Genomic DNA, 18,225 nt, shown 5'->3' with positions numbered 1-18,225 from the left:
ATGTACAAAATCAGATTAGTCAGATGTCGCATCTCATCGTCGATATGTTTAAAAAATCTTTTGTGCAGATGAAAGTATATACAAAAGTTATAAAGCAGCATTACAGTTAATTTCATCATTTAGGATTCAGTTTATATATCGAGGTCCTGCAGGTTTCCCCAACTGGGTCCAACTTTGACTTTGGCTTTGAGCTTCACATACAGCTTCACTGCTGACTCCATCTCCCTTTTGACTATCTGTGCAACCTGGTGAGAAAATGTCAGAAAATAAAGCATCATTCTGCTCTCCATGTCACAACACAAACAGTGCTTCTAGTACCTGTATGAGATCCTGTTCTGTGGTTTCGTAGATGAGCTCATCATGCAGCTGGAGGATAAAATAGGCTCCCCTGAGCCGAGACGTCCCAATCCTGCGGCGACCGTGAGCTGGAGGGGGAATTACAAATTGAGGTTGATGATGTTAAAGGTCACAGTCTGAAAGTGTAAATACAAAAAAGCGAGAGGAGGAACTGTGTGAAGCTTACCTGAGTGTGTGTGTTGGTGAGACAATGGGGCTGCAGGATACGTTTTTCGTAACCGTTTCTGGATGTTGATGGTAGCCAGTTTGACGATGTCAGCTGCCGAACCCTGCACCGTCGTGTTCACCGCCTGGCGCTCTGCCTGAATGAATGGCAGAAGAGTCGAGAGGCAAAGAAACAGAAGTAAGCTTTTTGTGTCATTTTACCACTAAACCTTAATTGTCAGGTTTGCTCACATGAGCTTTGACGTGTGGATTTGTGCTGGAGATCCCAGCTAAATATCTCCGGCGGCCCATCAGCGTCTGAACATAGCCGTCCTTTAAGCACTTCTTTACAGTCTGTTTAAGAAAAGTGTTGATCCCTGAAAGACGAGACAGAATGCTGGTAAGAGGAATTTGAATTTATTTTCATTCAACCAGGAAGTCTTTTGATATGAAAAGAGGCAGGCATTTATCGAAAGAAACAAATTATAGGCAGACTCAGTCTTGAAAATGTTTTATGTTTGACATCTAACAATCAAACTCCTCTTATAATCAGTGACCAACAGGTTTCCACTGTCATTTTGATTATTTATCTTTGTTGGTGAGCTCTTAAGTCTCCTCATCATCACCTTAATCATAAACTTTCTCCTCAGATTATCATCTATCAGATTTAAGGTTTTTTTTAAGGTCAAACAAGAAAAATACAATTTTACCTCAATATGTCTGAGTCGAGGTGAAACTTTCAGGTAAAAACACAACAAACTCATCATGCTGTGAGGCTGGTTAACTACTGAAGGTACTGGTGGATTTTACATGTATGGAATAATGAGGATTACAACCAATCTTATTAAACTTCTCAATACAAAACCTATATGGGGCATAGTTGAATCCTGCAACAATACAATATCAGAAAAACTTCAGCGTACAGTCAACGTATCCTGTTTATTTCTGCTATGCAGCTCAGTAGTGTTGCAGATGTCTCCATACCTTTGTATCTTGCTTTGAAACTCTCGATGTAACAGGCAGCGTCGTCCTCCTCTACTCCCATTTGCTCCCCAAGTGACTTTGCTCCCATTCCGTAGATGATGCCGTAGCAAATCTTTTAGCAAAGAAGAATGTACGATCATCAGAGGTCATAAAATAAATCATCACATCCCCAAATCTGCTGTTCTCCGTATCCCAACCTGTTTTGCCTGTTGTCTGAGGCTGTCCTGCACAGACTCTGGGTCAACATTTTTCCACTCGGCAGCAATGCAACGAAACACATCAGCTCCTCCATTCAGCACCTTGGGAGCACACAGTGTGTCAGTAAGTCATTTCTGTTAACAATGTTATCTATTATGTTGTCTTGTTACACTACTGACCTGCAGGAGGCGCTGATCCTTCGAGAGGTGAGCCAGCACTCTCAGTTCCAGTTGAGAGTAATCAGCTGCCAGTATCATTCCTCCTTCAGTTTTATACATGAAAACATGAATAGTTAGGTTTGAAACAAAGCCACTGGGAAAATCTCTACATATGCCATAAGAATACAGCATGCTGATTTCAACCTGAGAAGGGAATAAATGCATGTCTCATGCTGACAGAGAAGGCCGGGCCTTGTTCTGCAGCTGCAGGAAAAGGAGCAGCAGAGTTTCTCCTCTTTCTGTGAAAACAGAAACAGATCAGTCATCTTCCTTCCTTCTGTCAATGTCAAATAAAACCCATTAAATCTGGTTTAATCCGTTTTCTTAGGCAGCAGATGGAACTCCCAGGAAGTTCTTGTTCATAATTGTGAACATAAAAAACATGACAATGTCGTTTTAATTAATGGAGACAGACTCCTATCTAAAGAGAGAAAGTTTTGCATGATTTAAAATTATGTGAAAGGTTAAAATAACAAAAACACAGGAAGAGAACTAATGGGTATAACAGGCACATTATGCCTTTTCCCCCTAGATTACTACTTACAAAACAGAATAAATCCTGGATACAAACGTTTAAGGCTTTTACCTTTAGCTTGGTGCTAACTAGCCGCCACAGAGACAGTTTCTCTCCCCAGGCTCTTAACAGAGCGCCAGAATTAATGCCATGCATATTAGCAACAATTCAGTCTTGTAAACCTCATTTATAAAAACACTGTATGCATATATATTTGCAAGAAAGAAAAAAAAAACTTTCACTTTTTATTTTCTATTTTTTAATATTTTAAATATCTTCACTGAGAGCAAAGTGAAGCTGAAGTCAATTTTCTTGCTTCATAAATAAGACTGATAGTGTTTCTAAATTGCTTTCATAAGCAACTGCAGCACTTGGGTCAAAAGTGGGTGTCTCAAAGTGATATAGGTCTGGGCTTTGACTAGGCCATTATGCATTGATGAAATCAATCTTTTGTAGCTCCGACTCTGCTGCATTTTAACTGATTCTCTCCCCAGATTTTCACCACAGTGCAGAGCCCTTTGTTCCCCACTTTGCTACACATAACCTGTGGCAAAATGAAAATGAGATGTCGTGACTTTTCCTCAACAAGAGACCTTTACGTAACAGCTGTATACAGCTGTATACGTATATAGCTGTATATGTACAGCAAACCTGTGGCAGCAAACCAGCTGCCACAGGTTTGCCACACACAAGCCAGGAAATTCGACCAAGAGTTTACCTACCCTAGTTTGTTGGGCATCTGGAAGCCACCCTGAGAAGGAGGGCTTTCTCCGACCTCTGTAGGCATGCAAATCTCAAAATCTTTGGGGACGTTCTGGATGTTTGGCTCAGTGAAGCTCACTCTGCCTGAACATAGGAATCTGGTTAAATCCATTGGTTAGATTTACCTCAAATGAGAATGATTCATAATAACCAGATTGAACAGCCTGGTTTCAGTGAATCCTTGTAAACACAGACACTCTGTGTTGCACCTGTTGCCGTGTGTGTTTGTGCGATGGGATATATCCTGTCCATATCCAAGGTAGGATGATACTGCTTCTCCCTCTGCAGGGGAAACACCACTTTAGTCAAGGCGTTGGTGATTCTCCGCCACTCCAGGACCACAGCTGGCAAAGGGTGCAGGGGGCGAAGTTTTTCTAAAACATCCTGAAGAAGGAAGTCTATATTTTAGAACAAAGACTTCTTTGCTTCAAGTAAAATTTAGTGAATTTGATTTAATGAGGTTGCCTAACATGATTCAGGCAGTCAAACAAGATATTTTATACATCTTAAGAGAAACAAAATACGCAGGTTTCTAGTCTATATAAAAGATCATTCTTTTTTCTCACTGTCTCAAGTTGAATCAGACCAAACTTCTCTTGTTTTAGATCAGTTAAAATCACAAAATGAATGGACTTGAACTTCAGTAAACTATACAAACTACTAAGTTTGTGTGAGCAAACTCAAAACATCTGACCCAATTCACAGTACAAAAGCTACCAAATACTTTAGAAACCTATGTAAACTTAATAAATAGTAATAATAAATAATATTGAGTCTGATTCAACATTGCTATAATCTGTCTCTTTAGATTAATACTTCTACATAAGACAATTAAAACAGTAAACCTTAATTTACTTTTAGTTTAGTTTAGTTTAGTTTAAAAGACAAAAAGGATTACTAAATAGTTTCGTAGCTAATTGGCTGCACCTTGGTGGTGCTGAACTGCTTCCCAAGTCGCACTCTGCTGCCGCCTCTCCTGGTGTAACCCAGAGTCTTCTTATTTCTTGGTCCATTTATATCTCCGTTTGGAGGCAGATGAAGCTCCAAAAACAACACCTATCGTGACAAGGTAAGAAAATACGTCATTAAATCCTCTGGGGGTTTTTTTCTTTCTTGATCTATTTGCATTTTACTCAGTCAGCTGGGGAAGATGAGAAGAGTTGGACCTGTGCTATATCGTCAACACTTGTGAGGGAGAAGGTGTGTCCAGCCAAGCTGTAAGCCTCAGCTTCCAGCGCCGACAGTTTGGCCTGCATCACATGTTTTTGTCTCTCACACTCCTCCACGCTGAAGCCAACTCCGTTCAGTTCTAACAGAGCCAGACAAACCTGGGAAGGCATCTCTATCCTCCTAAACACATCTGACAGAGTCATAAAGGATTACTGAAAACCGTCACTGAACACCTCATTTTCACCACTGGCTTTATAGACGCAGCATTTCTACCCAGTGTGCCATCTTGCTCTAGCAGACCGGAGAGATGGTTCATCACAGCATGTATGAGGACACTCTTGGTTGCAGCCCTGACTCGAGGACAGTGGGAAAGTGCGTTCCCGAGACCATCCAGCAGGGGTAATTCTTCGGGACAATAGACAGTCACCATGTTGGGAAGAGTTCTTTCCTCACTGCCAGGATCCAGCAGCCAGCAGGCAACCTGGGATGGACAGATGCATGATTATTTACATTCCTTACAATTTCCCTCTCAGTTTGATCCCAATTTTTAAATACTAATAATAATTCCAAAGATGAAAAAAAATGATAAAGTCCAGAAGAAGACTAGGACATCACAGTGGGAAAGTTATTGGTTAATGAAAACACTCTTAGGCCTCCTAGCAAGGTCTATTCAGGGATCCTGGAGAGGAGGGTCTGTCAGATAGTCGAACATCAGATTCAGGGAGAGCAGAGTGGGATTTGTCCTGGTCGTGGAACACTGGACCAGCCCTACACCCTCAGCAGGGTGCTGGAGGATGCATGGGAGTTCGCTCTACCAATCTACTACATGTGTTTTGTGGACTTGGAGAAAGCGTTCAACCATGTCCCTTGGGAAACCCTGTGGGGGGTTCTCTGGGAGTATGAGGTACTGGGCCCTTTGATAAAGGCTGTTAGTCCCTGTATGACCGGTGTCAGAGTCTGGTCCACATTGCCAGCAGTAAGTCGGGCAAGAGTAAGAGTTGGACTCTGCCAAGGTTGCCCTTTGTTACCAATTCTGTTCATTGCTTTTATGGATGGAATTAATGGACACAGCCAAGGTGTTTAGGAGATCTGTTTTGGTGGCCTTAGGACGGCATCTCTGCTTTTTGTAGATAATGTCGTCCTGTTAGGTTCATCAGGTTGCAATCTACAACTTTCACTGGATGCTTAACAGCCGAGTGTGAAGGGCCCGAGATGAGGATCAGTTTAGTTTAGTTTCTATTCGTTAAATAAAAACAGTATCTCCATATTTCAAGAATCTAATGTTCTCCTAATGTCAAATTCTTGTCAAAATTAGTTTCTCATGCTTTCATGCAAAATCTCTGGGGTTTCTTCCCCCCAGATTTCCTCTCCTCATTTCAGCTTTCAGGCACTTGCTAAATATACTCTTAAAAGTTTTCAGTAGTAACCCAAATCATAACACTTCCATCATGAAGACCAAGGGCAAGATTGTTGTTTGGGTTTAACCAAGTATTGACACAGGCAGGCTCAATACAAATGCATGACACACTTCTGAGAGTCTCATTTGTATAAACATGTGACATTTTCTTTTCACTTTACAATTGCTCCCTATATAGTGCATCACAAACAATTCTAATAAAAACAGCTGTTTCTAACTTTTTACTTCTCCCACCTTTGGATCCTCACAATTTCCCTCCAGGCTGATGCCACAGCTCTGTACCAGCCTCTTGTACACCTTGATGATGTTATACACGACAGCCACACGGCCCTTGAGACGGGTCAACTGTCCGCTCAGACAGACCTTCACCTGTTCCAGCCTTTCCCTTACCGGCAGAGCATCATCGAGTGGAGGAGGAGCCAGACTGGAGCTCAGACCTGATGGGGATCAGACAGCTTCAGCTACGGACACATATTTATAAAGTGGTAACACTGAGTCAGTGTGCCTGTTTTTATCAATACCTTTTCTCTGCTCCTGCTGTAGAGAAATATAGTATGCATCTCGGGCTCCCCAGCAGACAGAAAGTCCAGTCAAAGTAAGGCCTTCTGTGTCTCTTACTGGAAAACCATCAAGTGTTAGATGAGCTTCTGATGCTGCACAAAAAATAAAATGCAAAAAAAATCATCAATCAAAAAACTATGAGAAGATCAAACATTTTCTTGAACTTTTTCCTCACCTTTCTTATGTTTCCCTCCCATTTCATCCTCAGGGTGCTGCCCGCACTCTGTCTTCTCGCAAGCCAAAGCAATAGAGAACCGCGCTTTTGTTTTCCACTCTTTAATGAAAGTATCAAAAAGCCGTCTGTCGCTCGCCACGTCTATGATGGAAAAGCTCCCAGAGTTGCTGCAACAGATGGAGGCCTCCTGGGACAGCTGGAGAGAGAAACCCTCGGGGCTCAAAGAGGACTCGGTGTCAGATGGAGGTTTGGGCTGGGGGGACGGTGGAGAGGCGACACTTTCTGGGGGGAGGCAGAGTCTTTCCTGCGGTCTGCTGTCAAAAAACGAAACAGCTGCCTTCTTCAAGTGACTGTTCGCAGCGTGGGATGTGGCGCGTTTTTCTTGAAGACGGTTTGAAGGCGTCGACTGTTTGAGAGGCTGAGCGACGACAGGTGTGTGGACAGAGGAGGTGGTTAGTTTCAGTCTTGGTGTGACAGGGGGCGTGGCCTGCGTTGGGGGAATAAGGTCACCGGCAGAGCCTGGTCTTTCTGTGACCTGTACCGTTTGAGCAGCGTCAAGATGTTGGGATTTTTTCCTCTTTCTGTCCAGATGTGTCTCTGGACGGGGTAACTCTGAAGCATCTGCTGTGGTTGAAGCAGCAGCACCTGGCTGGTCAGACATACTAGGCCAGCGGTCAAAGATGTCCTGTAACCCAGGGCTGCAATAAAAAGCATTTTCAAGTGAATTTTGGAAATGCAGCTGTTTGACAACTAAATTTTCCCCATTATTTTCTTTTTCTTTATTGGTTTTCTCTTCAACCTGCTGTGCAGTTTTGCCCTCATCTAAACCTTTATCAGTAAATTGTTGATCATTTTGATTGCAAGGCTGATCATTGCCTTGTTTCTCCTCGTCAGACTCATTTTGGGATTTTAAAATCAGATCTTCATCTTCGTTTGGTCGCTGCAGCTCTTGGTTTTCTTCAGTTCTCTCTGCGTGTCTCAGTAAACTCTGCCTCTCCAGAAAGTGTTCACCCACCAAGAGCGAGTCCCCCCACTCGGACAGATTGAAGAAGGACTCGCCCCACTGGACCGCCTCCTGCTCCTCCGCCTCCTGATTGGCGAGACACTCACTGCGTCGCCTCTGCTGGGCTGATGGAGCGGGACGTGGGCTAGGAGATTCTTCTTCACCTGCTGGCTCAAGTAACTGGTTTGGTTGCAGAGCATCCAGGAGAAGACTGTCGTACATGCTGTCAAACAGGAAGCTGCTGCTTCTGTTTGGACTCTCTGCTGCAGCCTCGTTATTGTTAGGGGGCAGATAGTCGCGTGTGTTTTCGTCTTTATCTTGGTCGTTTCTTCTTCCAGCTGGACTGGGAGATATCTGAAAGATACCAATGTCATTGATTTAATGATGCTCAAAATGCATCCAGGCGTTTTTATCACACAGAGCCTTGCAAAAGTATTCGCACCGCTTCATATTTTCCGCATTGTTTCATTACTGTCCACAAACTTTAATGTATTTCTTGGGGTTAAATTATATTTGAATTGGTTTTGTAAAAACATATATTTGTAAGTAATTGAATTAGATGGGCGTATCATATCACATCAGATTGGTCACTGACTTGTGATTTGAATCAAGCTCATATAATGACAGACTTTTTGATTTCAGAAAACATTGCATCGTCATCCAAACAAACCAAAATGATAATGTATCATAATAAAGCTGCTGATTTAGACTTCTAGTACATAAAAAACATTTTTTAAAAGGTTTAAGAGGTGTGAATACTTCTGGAGGTCATTGGAAATGATGCCGTTACTTACTTTGTGGTCTGTGTTAAGGATGAGCTCCAGCTGGCTCTCTGTCACAGAAATATTGAATCTGGGAGACACTGTCTGAAGGCCTTCAGCTTCATTTCTTCTGTCATGTTCAGCTCCCTCTACTGAATCCTCCTGTTGTACCCTCAGCGGTTCTACTCCCTCATCTGTTTCTGCAGCTAGGCCACTGAACTCATGTTGAACTATGATTCTTTCTGTCTGAGTGTCCAAGTCAAAGCTTTTGCTGAAACTTTCTTCTGCCACACCATCCTGCCCCATTTCCTCAGTCCTGCTGCCTGTGTACAGCTCAGGAGATGAAAACGAATCTACCCCTCCGGCTTCGGTTCGTCTTCGTTTGGCCTCAGGAGTGAACAGGGGAGCGGAGGCAGGAGAAGATGTTGACAAATCTGCATGCGAAGGTGTAGAAATATCCTCTGACTTTTCTTGAGAGGTTACAGGCCTTCTGTCTTGGGCTTTTGAGTGTAATCTGTCAGCAGGCTGCAACTGATCCTGCAGAGCCCGATCAGGTTGTATTGACTGGAGGATTTTGCTTAATGCGATCGAGTGTTTAAGTCTCCCTGGCTGCAGAGGGGATGAAGAAAAGTCTGCTTTTGCTGTGCTTTGTCGTGGCTCTAAGCGAGAAATCGGGGGTCTGAACCGTGGGGCCGGGGTTGGAGAGGATAGGGGCTGAGCATGAGGGGGCAGCTGAGGGAGAGGGCTGGAAATAATGTCAGCCAGCTCTTGTGTTAGGCTCCTTTCAGGATTGAAATGGGGAATATTTGCTTCTCCAATTTGTTTGTTTTCTTTACTCATCTCTTCTTCTTGTATTTTGTTTTTTTCCAACATTTCCCCTTTGTTTTCCTGTTTTTTCTCTGCATGTTCAGCATCATTTTGGCCTGATGTCTTTGGTTTTGCTTTCATTCTTTCTAGTAGAACTTCACAGAATTCAGATTTTGTCACATCTTGCTTCGTTGTTTTTCCTTCTAACACATCTTTCCCATTGTCGATTTCTGCATCTCGCCTAACCTCCTCTCCATGATTCTCACTGACTTTCCTCTTGTCCCTGCGCTTTCTCGCTTGATGCTCTTTAGTCCAATCTGTTGGTGATTGGTGCGGGCTGATGTAAGAGGCAGACGAAGCATCTGAATCCCCACTGGTGTAATCGTCAGAGCTACTTTCAGAGGACGACTGTGGAGGAAGTACTGATGGATCCCAGTGAACTCCAAGCTGAGCCAGGTCCTCTCGAAGGAGGAGCCTCGCTTCAGAGACGATCTCAGCAGCTGCTTCCTGCTCTGTCAGAGCCCGTCCACCGGTGACCCACACACAGCGCAGGTTCCGCCTCTCCGCCGCCTCCATCTCGCTCTCATCCACCGCTCGCTTAGAACTGATAAATTAAAGCTTTCTATTAATGATTGTTAGATTAAACATAAATTTGTTTATTTTTTTTATTATGTGCTTAAATTTACTTTATGACTCTGGGATTAATAATGTTTTCTGAATCTTTGATTGTGCTTGTTGATGAAGCTGTAATTAATTTCAAGTATTGGGATGGATCAAGCAAAACTGGTCTGTTCTCAGAAAAGAAATTCTAATTCACAGATGGACAATGTGAACTTTGTGTATACAATGTGAACCAATTAAATCTCAACATTTGTCCTTCTTGGAAAAATACCATCATTCTAAGATTTTTTTAGAAAATACATAATCCAGTTCCTGTCTACCTCTTGAATGGGATGGCATTCCTTAACGCTTTCTCCACGTCGGGAACTGTGGCCCGGGCTACTTCAGCTACAGTGCAGAGCCCCTGGGCGTAGAGCGCTCTGGCTCGCGTTGCGTTCAGAAGGGAAATCCGAACCAGATCGACGAGCTCTCTCTGGACTCCAAAGCTCAGCCTGGTCTGGTACTGAGACAACAGCAGCTCCATGTTATGCCAGCCCAGACGCTTGCAGAACACCGTCACCATTCCTGAAAGACGACAGCAGCAGGTCTGAGAGTATCACACTGAGATAAATGTCAAGAATCCTGACAGCAAAATTGTTCAGTTTTTCAGTGTTCAGGCAGTTTTGACATAGCAAGAAACCACAAATGGTCAATACATTAGAATAGTCCAGAGTCAGATTACGAAATACCTTTTGAAAATAGTCTTTACTATGAAACAAAGTGTTTATTTTTGCTGTTCTGATTATTCTAATCTTCAGCATCATAGTTTTCATTAACTGTAAGCAGAAAGTCATTATAATGACCATGAATTCACACAATGAACTGGTGGGTTTGTTTCTCATCAAGGGACTGGGTTTATTCCCAAACCTGCCCAAGAATACTACAGTGAACAACAAATCATTCTACAGTGATGATCTATACTTTTTTATGTTTTCATTATGTAAAGGGTTCTGAATTGTCTTGTTGCTGAAATGTGCTGAAATGTCGCCTTGGTTTATTAAGCACTGCAAATATTTAATCTTTGTAATGTTGGGCCTATAAGTAAGGATCTCCTCAGCCCATTATGAAACCGTGGGCAGTTCTCATAAATCAGAAGTAAGAGCAGAAACCAACAACCTTTGAGCAACTTAAAGCAGAAATTCAACAAGATTGATGCTGAAGTCAAAAAACCTGTCAAACAAAACACCTCTATAAGAACACTGAACATTTAGATATACTGTTTCACGTGCACCTGATATATCTGCAAATGAAAGTAATTAAAAGATCACAAAACAACATTTAATTGGCTTCCCAAAACATTTGGCTGTAGCTGGAGGTAGCACATGTGGAAAAGTGTTTCTGATCCATGTTGCTCCTCTCTAAACTAAACCCTTGTGTAGAGTTTAAAGTGATATATTTACATAGTGATCACGAGGTTTACAAAAGGCACATGACAATACTCAAGTATGCACCTGCATATGTGGAAGCAGATTGCTGGAGAGACTGCAGCTGTCCTCGATTGCAGTTGTACTTAGAAGCAACAGTTCCCAGAGGCACTTCGCTGACCAGATCCTGGAGAACAAGAGTTGTGAAAAACCTGAGAAAAGAACAGAAAGTTAGGTTCAGCAGAATTTTTATAAGTTATCACCCATTAACCTGGCTGCAGTTTATTTTATCATAAATATTCTTACATTTACCTTTCTTCTCTACAAAAACAGCTTTTAAATCAGCGCTTTACCGTTTATGAATGGCCATCTGTCTGAGCTGCTTTTCAGTCTTGGCAACAAGTTTGCCACTGACAGATCGTGCAAGAAAGCCTTCCTGGACACCAACCAGCTCCGCCACTCTCTTCATCGAGGAAGGCATCTGCTCCCACAGGCAGAAAAACTGATACCAATCTATTGTAGTCCACTCTGCATACAGTGGGGTAATCTGAAAATTTAGAAACAGGACTTTGATGACTTTACAAAGAACTGCTTTTTGTTGCCTTACAAGAAATAAAAACAAGTCTAAAACAAGTCTAAAATTTTACCACAATTAGCAGAATGTGATTTATTTGCTGCTAGATTACTTCATGCATACCAGATACAGAATGTGCAAATCATTTTCAAGTACGAATCCCTTCATTGCCCGTTGGAGATCTGCAAATATTCCCAAGGCCTCTGGAGGAGAGAGGGATGAAGAAAGAGTGGCAGCCCCCAGTTGGGTTGGACAATACTGCTCATCTGGAGGTGAAAAACCAGAACAGAAAATAAATAGAAAATATAAGAAAACTCAAAACAATAAGGCTAAATAAAATATGCGAATATATTTCATACTTTCAACTCAAATTTGAGTTTTCCTAGAGTAAATTAAAAATTACTAGAAGCTTTCTAAACATTTTGTGATAAATCTAAAGGATAAATCTAAATTTAATAACATTGGTAAACCTTAGCATTACCTTGCCCATCCTGTTGAATACTAATAAATTCATTTCCCATCAGCCATTCAACGCAAGACTCAATAGCTCCTTTGCTGGTCTGCTTGTTAGATTCGGTCTTGTTGTCACTTTTCATGCTGGCAGCTAAAAGGGAGCATGAGGCGTACAGCCTCACATCCTGTGGAGAGCTGGCCACACCTCCAACAATAATCTGAAAGAAGGTGGTTTCATAAAATTAAGCAAAGAAATTTAAATATTTTTTCAGACATTACAAGCATAAGTTTTAGTGTATTTTTTAAATTATGTAATAGATGATTTACAAAGCAGAGCATTATTGTGAAGTGTAAATAAACACCACATTTTTAGTACTAAAAATCTGAAAGTTACGGTGTGTAGAAAAGCTTGAAACTGAGGTGGAGATTCAACAACACTAAACATACAACCAGAACTATAATTTGGTTATCAAAGAATATTCATTTGTGAGAGTGGTCTAGTCAAAGTCCAGACCTAAATTTTACTGAACCTACAGCAAGAGTCAAGAATGGATGTTCTGCAACCAATTTGGCTCAGCTTAACCAATTTTGTTAAAATAATGGGACAAAATTTCCCACAGGGCAGAGCTGGTAGAGACATATCTTTCTCACTGCTTCCCTTTCACTTTACAATAACCATAACTTTGTATTGATAGATCAAAATTCAAATTAAATGCACTGAAGGTTGTGGTTATAGCGTAACAAAAATAAGAGAAATGCAATGTAACATCAATTAATTTCACAAGTTTGCTGTGTTGTTACACAAAAGGGAGAAAATGCTTGAGTCATCCATTGTTTTCTTTATTAATATTAATCCCACCTCCAGGATCGCTCTCAGCATGCTGGTGGTTACACCCTCGCCTTCCCGTCTCACCAGGCAGCTGCTGATTGGCTGAAGAACTCCCGTAAGGAGACTAATACCCTTTTGACGCTCGTTCTGCTTACACACAAGCACACTTTCACCTAGAGGAAAAGAATAAAAACATTACTATAAAAGATACTTCAAATCTCCACAGTGTCAAATTACTAGGCACAGTGAACTTCTCCCTGTTGCCCTACCTGTGGTGTCCACTCCTTTTCTCCCTGCTCGTCCAGCCATCTGTTTGTATGTAAGCGGGTCCAGCAAGCGTCCGTTAAAAGTTGGAGTTCGAATGATGACCCTGCGAGCCGGAAGATTGACTCCCGATGAAAGGGTGGAGGTGGCAGCCAGAACTCTGATCAATCCCTGACGGAAAGCTCCCTCCAGCACATCCCGCTCATCAAACGTCAACCCTGCACAGTGAAACGTTCTCAATCACAAACTAGACAGGTTACATTTTAGCGTTGATGAAGGACTGAGTGTTCACCGGCATGGTGGAAGGCCACCCCCCATGGAACAGTGCACTGTAGGATGGGATCAAGACCAGCTGGAGTTCGCCTCAGCTGAGCTATAACATCATCTAAGCCCTCTGTATCTAGACACACAGGCTGAGGCACACCTTCTCCCTGAAGATCTGGAAGAAATAAAACACCACTCAGAAATATTGACACTTGTCATTTAAGTAGAATACCAATCTCAAATAATAAAAGAGAAAAAACGGGTTAAACATCCACACTACAACTTAAACACTCCTTCATTATCTAAGCTTGTTTTATCTAAAAAACAAACAAACACAGTAACTGGTAATATAGAGTGATAGTTGTTGTATTTTTAAATACCTGCATGTCTGAGGTTAAAGAATGCTCTGGCGATGGTATCAGCCAGCTTTTCACACCAGTTCTTCGAGGGACAGAACAGCAGCACAGAGTGGCCTTCGTTCACAGTTTCATAACACAAGCTCACAATATGATCGTCGTCGCCCTTTAACAGAGTCATACGTGCACAGGCATGTAATGGCTAGTCAAAAACAACCAAGTAATGCTATTACTAAAACAATTGGTATGTATCGTGACATATAGATCATTTGAATTTTGATTTGACATTTTTATTTTAACTGTAATAGTTAAAGAATGAAATGCCTGCAGAAGAGTCGTATCATATGATAATTGTGATTAGTTACAAAGATGTAATGTGACTAGGTGCAAAAGTTGCTAGTCATTCAGTAGAGGCTAACTTTGCATCAAGGAAGAGGGTCAAAGGAACATCGCTCTGAAAAAGACTGAATGAAAAATGACTCAAAACATTCTATTGTGTCGTCCACCCCACCCATGTTACCTTAATATTAAGAGCAGGGGCAAACTGTCGAACCACGGAAAGGCTCTTGTCGTATATGTTGCATCCCACTTTGAGATGTTCTTGCAGGGGTACGGGCCTGTAATCTGTTTGGTACAAATCTGCACTCAACCAGCTAGCCAGCAGAGAGAGATTTGGCAAAGTGGCACTCATACCGATGATCTGTACGCCCTCTGAAAGAGACCTGTAGGACTGGTTAGCATTAAAGTTTTATAAAGAAATGCTAAAAAGATAAAGTGGGAGACACATACCCTGATGTGTTCTGCTTCTGTGCGATGTAGCGGATTTTGGTTAAGAGCAGTTCCAGTAGGTATCCCCTTCCAGAATCTCCAACCATGTGTAACTCATCAACCACCACCATGCCTTGCAAAATAAAAATCATTCAATATGTCATTTTTATGATGCAGTGATGATGAATACATACAATAAAACCTGCAAAAAGAAAACGTTGTACTTTATTTCAGCATGTAACTGTTTTATTAAATATATGAGTTCTTATGTCTTTATACACTGTAAAGCAGAAAATGTGTGCTTAATTCAGCATGTGTAAAGTAATCTAAGTAAGATGGGTCAAACCCTGCAGTTTTCTTGACTTTTAACCATTCAAAATGATCTGTGACAGGTATATTACCTAGTAGACCCATGCTATTTTCTTCAATCAGTCTGTTAATTAAAGAATTGGCTTTTTCTATGGTGCAAACAGCCACATCCAAGGTAGCGAACCCTCCTGCAGCTGAAGTACTCCCCATGTAGCCCTCCACACGAATCCCAGCCTCTTCAAACACGCTCTGCAGAGTAACAGAAACAAAAGCAGAGTTAGCTCTGAAAACATACTGAATATAAAAATAATATGCACACATTTTTCCCCTCTCCATCACCTGAAGGTAGTGCATCTTTTCTTTGGCCACAGACACAAATGGCAAAATGAAAAGCGCTTTTCTTTTGGTCTCCAGCACGCGCTTCAGGATCAGCAACTCCGACACCAAAGTTTTGCCAGCACTAGTGGGGGCTTAAATTAAAAACACATTGTAAGGTAAAATGAGGAAAGTGCCCTGTGCTGGGGTTATACTGCAGATAAATATTGCTGCCCTCACCAGAGTACACAAGGTTCCCTCCACGCAAAACCTGTCCAACAGTGAGGCACTGAGCCTGCCATTCAAACATCTGAATGACTCCGTGTTTCTGGTAGCGCTCTAGAACAGGCTTTGGTAAGCCCCAGCTGGATAACAGCAGCTTTTCAGCCTGCTGCTCAGGAGCACACAAGGCCACGCCTGTGATGGAGATCAAAATTGTCACGGCATGATACTTTTCAAAGAGGTTTTAAAGATTTTATCTGTAAAGTAGTCCTCTTCTCTAAAAGCTCCTGATTTACAGAGTTCTCCACTCTTTTGGTTCAGTAAATAAAGTTTCAGAGGTAATTTGGTCCGTCTGTCAACAGAATCTGCTTTAAGACTGTCTTAATGTTGCCTTTTTGGGCAACATGTGGCAACATAAAGTGCCTTGAATTCATATACTTTATACTTTTTCACTTATTGTCATAGTACAACTACAGTAAATTGAAAGTATTTATTGTGATACCAAAAGAAGTGATAAAAAAGTATTTGACCATTGACATTTGATCATTTTTGTCAATAGATTGGCAGTGATAAAACATCACTGTCATCAAAGTTAAAAAAAAAAAAAATCGCAAATACTGCTCTAAAAAGAACAAAAGAAAACCCAGTAAAACATCTGACAAAAAAACTTTGCAGTTGTTTACTAGGCTACTTCAGGACACAAAATTCCTTACATAGTTCAATTTTATTACTACACAGCACTCATTAACTGCAATTATTAATATTTTTAAAGATATTCATAATTACTACTGTTCTCATAGAAACAGTGCAGAGAAATTAAAATGAGAAAACGAACAATAATTTCAGTCTTGGGCTCAATTAGAATTAAGACTGGACTTTGACTGGGCCATTCTTACACACATATGTGCTTTAACCGAGTATCTCGGGCTGTATGCTTATGCTTGTTATTCTAACAGAAAGTGAATCCAATCCATTTTCATGCAGCCTCTAATAGGTTTTCCTATATTATTCTCCTGTATTTGTGCTCTAAATACAGGCCAATGGCATCTAACTGTGTTCAGATCTAATCTGGTCAGCTTCTCGTTCTCTGCCTGACAGAAATATACGCATATGAAGTGTGCAGATGTAATGTGACATAATGTGGAAAAATTTAAGTGAATACTTTTTCAAGGCACTGTGTTATAGCACAGTATCTCATTCATTTTCTGCATTTTAATGATTAATATAGCCTTGTTCAATGCAAAAAAAAAAGATCAAAACAAATGAATGAGAACAAGAATTAAGTAAAACATAGAATTCAACACTGCACCTGGTGGAGGAAGTGTGTCGCTGAGCATGCTGAGCTCCAGGCCGCTGGGCACTGTGAGTACAGATGCAGACTGATTCTGTAATGACTGCTGAAGTTTGGCCCTTTGCCTGGCTGCTGCGAGGCGGGTAGGACTGAATAAAATGTATTTTGTAGATACATCCAGAGGTGGACTGATGTTCTCACTCGAGTTAGCGTTCTTATCACTGGGAGGAGAGTTTCTTCTTCTGAGTTTCTGCCTATATTTAAACAAAGAGAGCAGGAAATGTCAGTGAGACGTCTAAAATAAATGTAAAGAAGAATGGTATACCTCAGCTAAGACTTACTTGCCGGAGCCGTCTGCTTTTCGACTGTTACTTGTTTCTATACAAGGCAGAGTGCAGACAGAGGCAGAGAGACGATCTGAATGGTTATTCTGCTGGTCTCTCTGAGGATGGTCTACTTCACCAGAGTCCTCACTGAAAAGAAGCTTCTGAGCCAGGTCTTTGCAGTCAGCGCTCCATCCTGGTCTGTTAGAATCCCCTCTAGATCTACAGCCTCTCTGCTGAGGATCACCCGCCCCATTTGTGTAAGGAATAGTTTCCCGGTCCTTCATCATTCCAGAGTTTCTCTCCATTTTGCTGAGTGCGTTCGATGTAGTGGGTTGTGGAGGAAGAAATGGATCTGAAATTTGTTTTTCCTTAACACCCCTTTTAACTTCATCCTTAGAAAGATCAACAGCATCCATAACTTGTAGCATTTCTTCATCAAGAGCTAAAGTGGAATCGCCCAATGGAAGATAAACTGCTCCACCCTGGTAAAAAGAAACATTATGTCTTCCTCATCTAGTTTACCATAAACACATAAAGGAATGGGAGAGAAAATAAGGTCATGTCACTTACCATGAGGCTATATTTAGGTCTATTTGTTTTCCCTGATGTTGTCTGCAACAGCATTTCTCCGTCCGGTGGCTCATTGTTGCCTAGGATGCTGTGTTCACAATAAGTTCATCTTAACAGACATAATCAGATATTAAACTATTGGCTGTTTTCAGGTATCAATAACAATCAGGACTCAAGATTTCAGCGATCTGCACGTACCTCGTCTTCTTCTTGATCTGGTGCTGTCCCAGGTAACTTTTCTTTTTCAGAGCACCCGAGGTCATTCTGAAGTTTATCTAACTTCAAAATAACTGATCTGACAAGAAGCTCTGCAGCTCTTTACATTGAATTATAAACTGTGACTCATGTTGTTGAAAGAGACAACAACAAGTCTTGTTTGTTTTGGTTGCTAAGTATAAACGCTCCGCTAGGCAGAGCTAAACAAACAAACAATCAAAAATACCGCCGGAGTCCCACCCCTGTGTTCTACTAAAACTGTCCGACTGAATCTTGGCTTCTCTTTGCAAAGGTTCCGTATACAGTCCTGCTTTTTATGAATATTAACAATGACGCATATGTGCTAATATAATAAATACGGATAATGTATAAA

The 18,225-nt window shown here is 41.4% G+C and overlaps 1 protein-coding gene across 5 annotated transcripts; it reads right to left on the bottom strand.

Annotated features, from left to right (window-relative positions):
- Positions 1–110: 110 nt before the first annotated feature.
- Positions 111–18,086, bottom strand: polq (polymerase (DNA directed), theta). Of its 5 annotated transcripts, XM_044115362.1 has the most exons (36): positions 17,835–18,086; positions 17,637–17,724; positions 17,082–17,548; positions 16,759–16,994; positions 15,468–15,644; positions 15,252–15,382; positions 15,005–15,161; positions 14,625–14,736; positions 14,529–14,557; positions 14,356–14,459; positions 13,860–14,001; positions 13,508–13,654; positions 13,221–13,433; positions 12,982–13,124; positions 12,151–12,340; positions 11,793–11,935; positions 11,449–11,642; positions 11,183–11,307; positions 10,013–10,256; positions 8,298–9,675; positions 6,501–7,857; positions 6,286–6,417; positions 5,999–6,201; positions 4,621–4,828; positions 4,344–4,537; positions 4,105–4,233; positions 3,387–3,561; positions 3,138–3,261; positions 2,046–2,140; positions 1,863–1,945; positions 1,683–1,784; positions 1,486–1,597; positions 754–878; positions 524–659; positions 319–425; positions 111–245 (listed from the first exon to the last, which is right to left on the bottom strand). In XM_044115362.1, exons 1-36 carry the CDS (start codon positions 17,897–17,899, stop codon positions 132–134), a joined length of 7,881 nt encoding a protein of 2,626 aa, XP_043971297.1. In that variant the 5' UTR covers positions 17,900–18,086; the 3' UTR covers positions 111–131. The 5 variants fall into 5 exon arrangements, with proteins under 5 accessions (XP_043971297.1, XP_043971299.1, XP_043971294.1 ...); XM_044115364.1 differs by having other exon boundaries at positions 14,356–14,557; positions 17,637–17,745; XM_044115359.1 differs by having other exon boundaries at positions 14,356–14,557.
- Positions 18,087–18,225: the final 139 nt, after the last annotated feature.

Source organism: Gambusia affinis, linkage group LG04, assembly GCF_019740435.1.
Source record: "Gambusia affinis linkage group LG04, SWU_Gaff_1.0, whole genome shotgun sequence".
NCBI lineage: Eukaryota > Metazoa > Chordata > Actinopteri > Cyprinodontiformes > Poeciliidae > Gambusia > Gambusia affinis.
Note: the sequence above shows the minus strand (reverse complement) of the source record. Positions and strands in the feature narration are given on the sequence as shown.

Coding starts and splice junctions, on each gene's coding strand:
- polq (XM_044115359.1), bottom strand. CDS start 17,899: ATGACCTCGGGTGCTCTGAAAAAGAAAAGTTACCTGGGACAGCACCAG. Junction 15,645..16,758: donor CGACACACTTCCTCCACCAG/GTGCAGTGTTGA, acceptor TCTCCATCACAG/GCGTGGCCTTGTGTGCTCCT. Junction 15,383..15,467: donor AGGGAACCTTGTGTACTCTG/GTGAGGGCAGCA, acceptor TTTTAATTTAAG/CCCCCACTAGTGCTGGCAAA.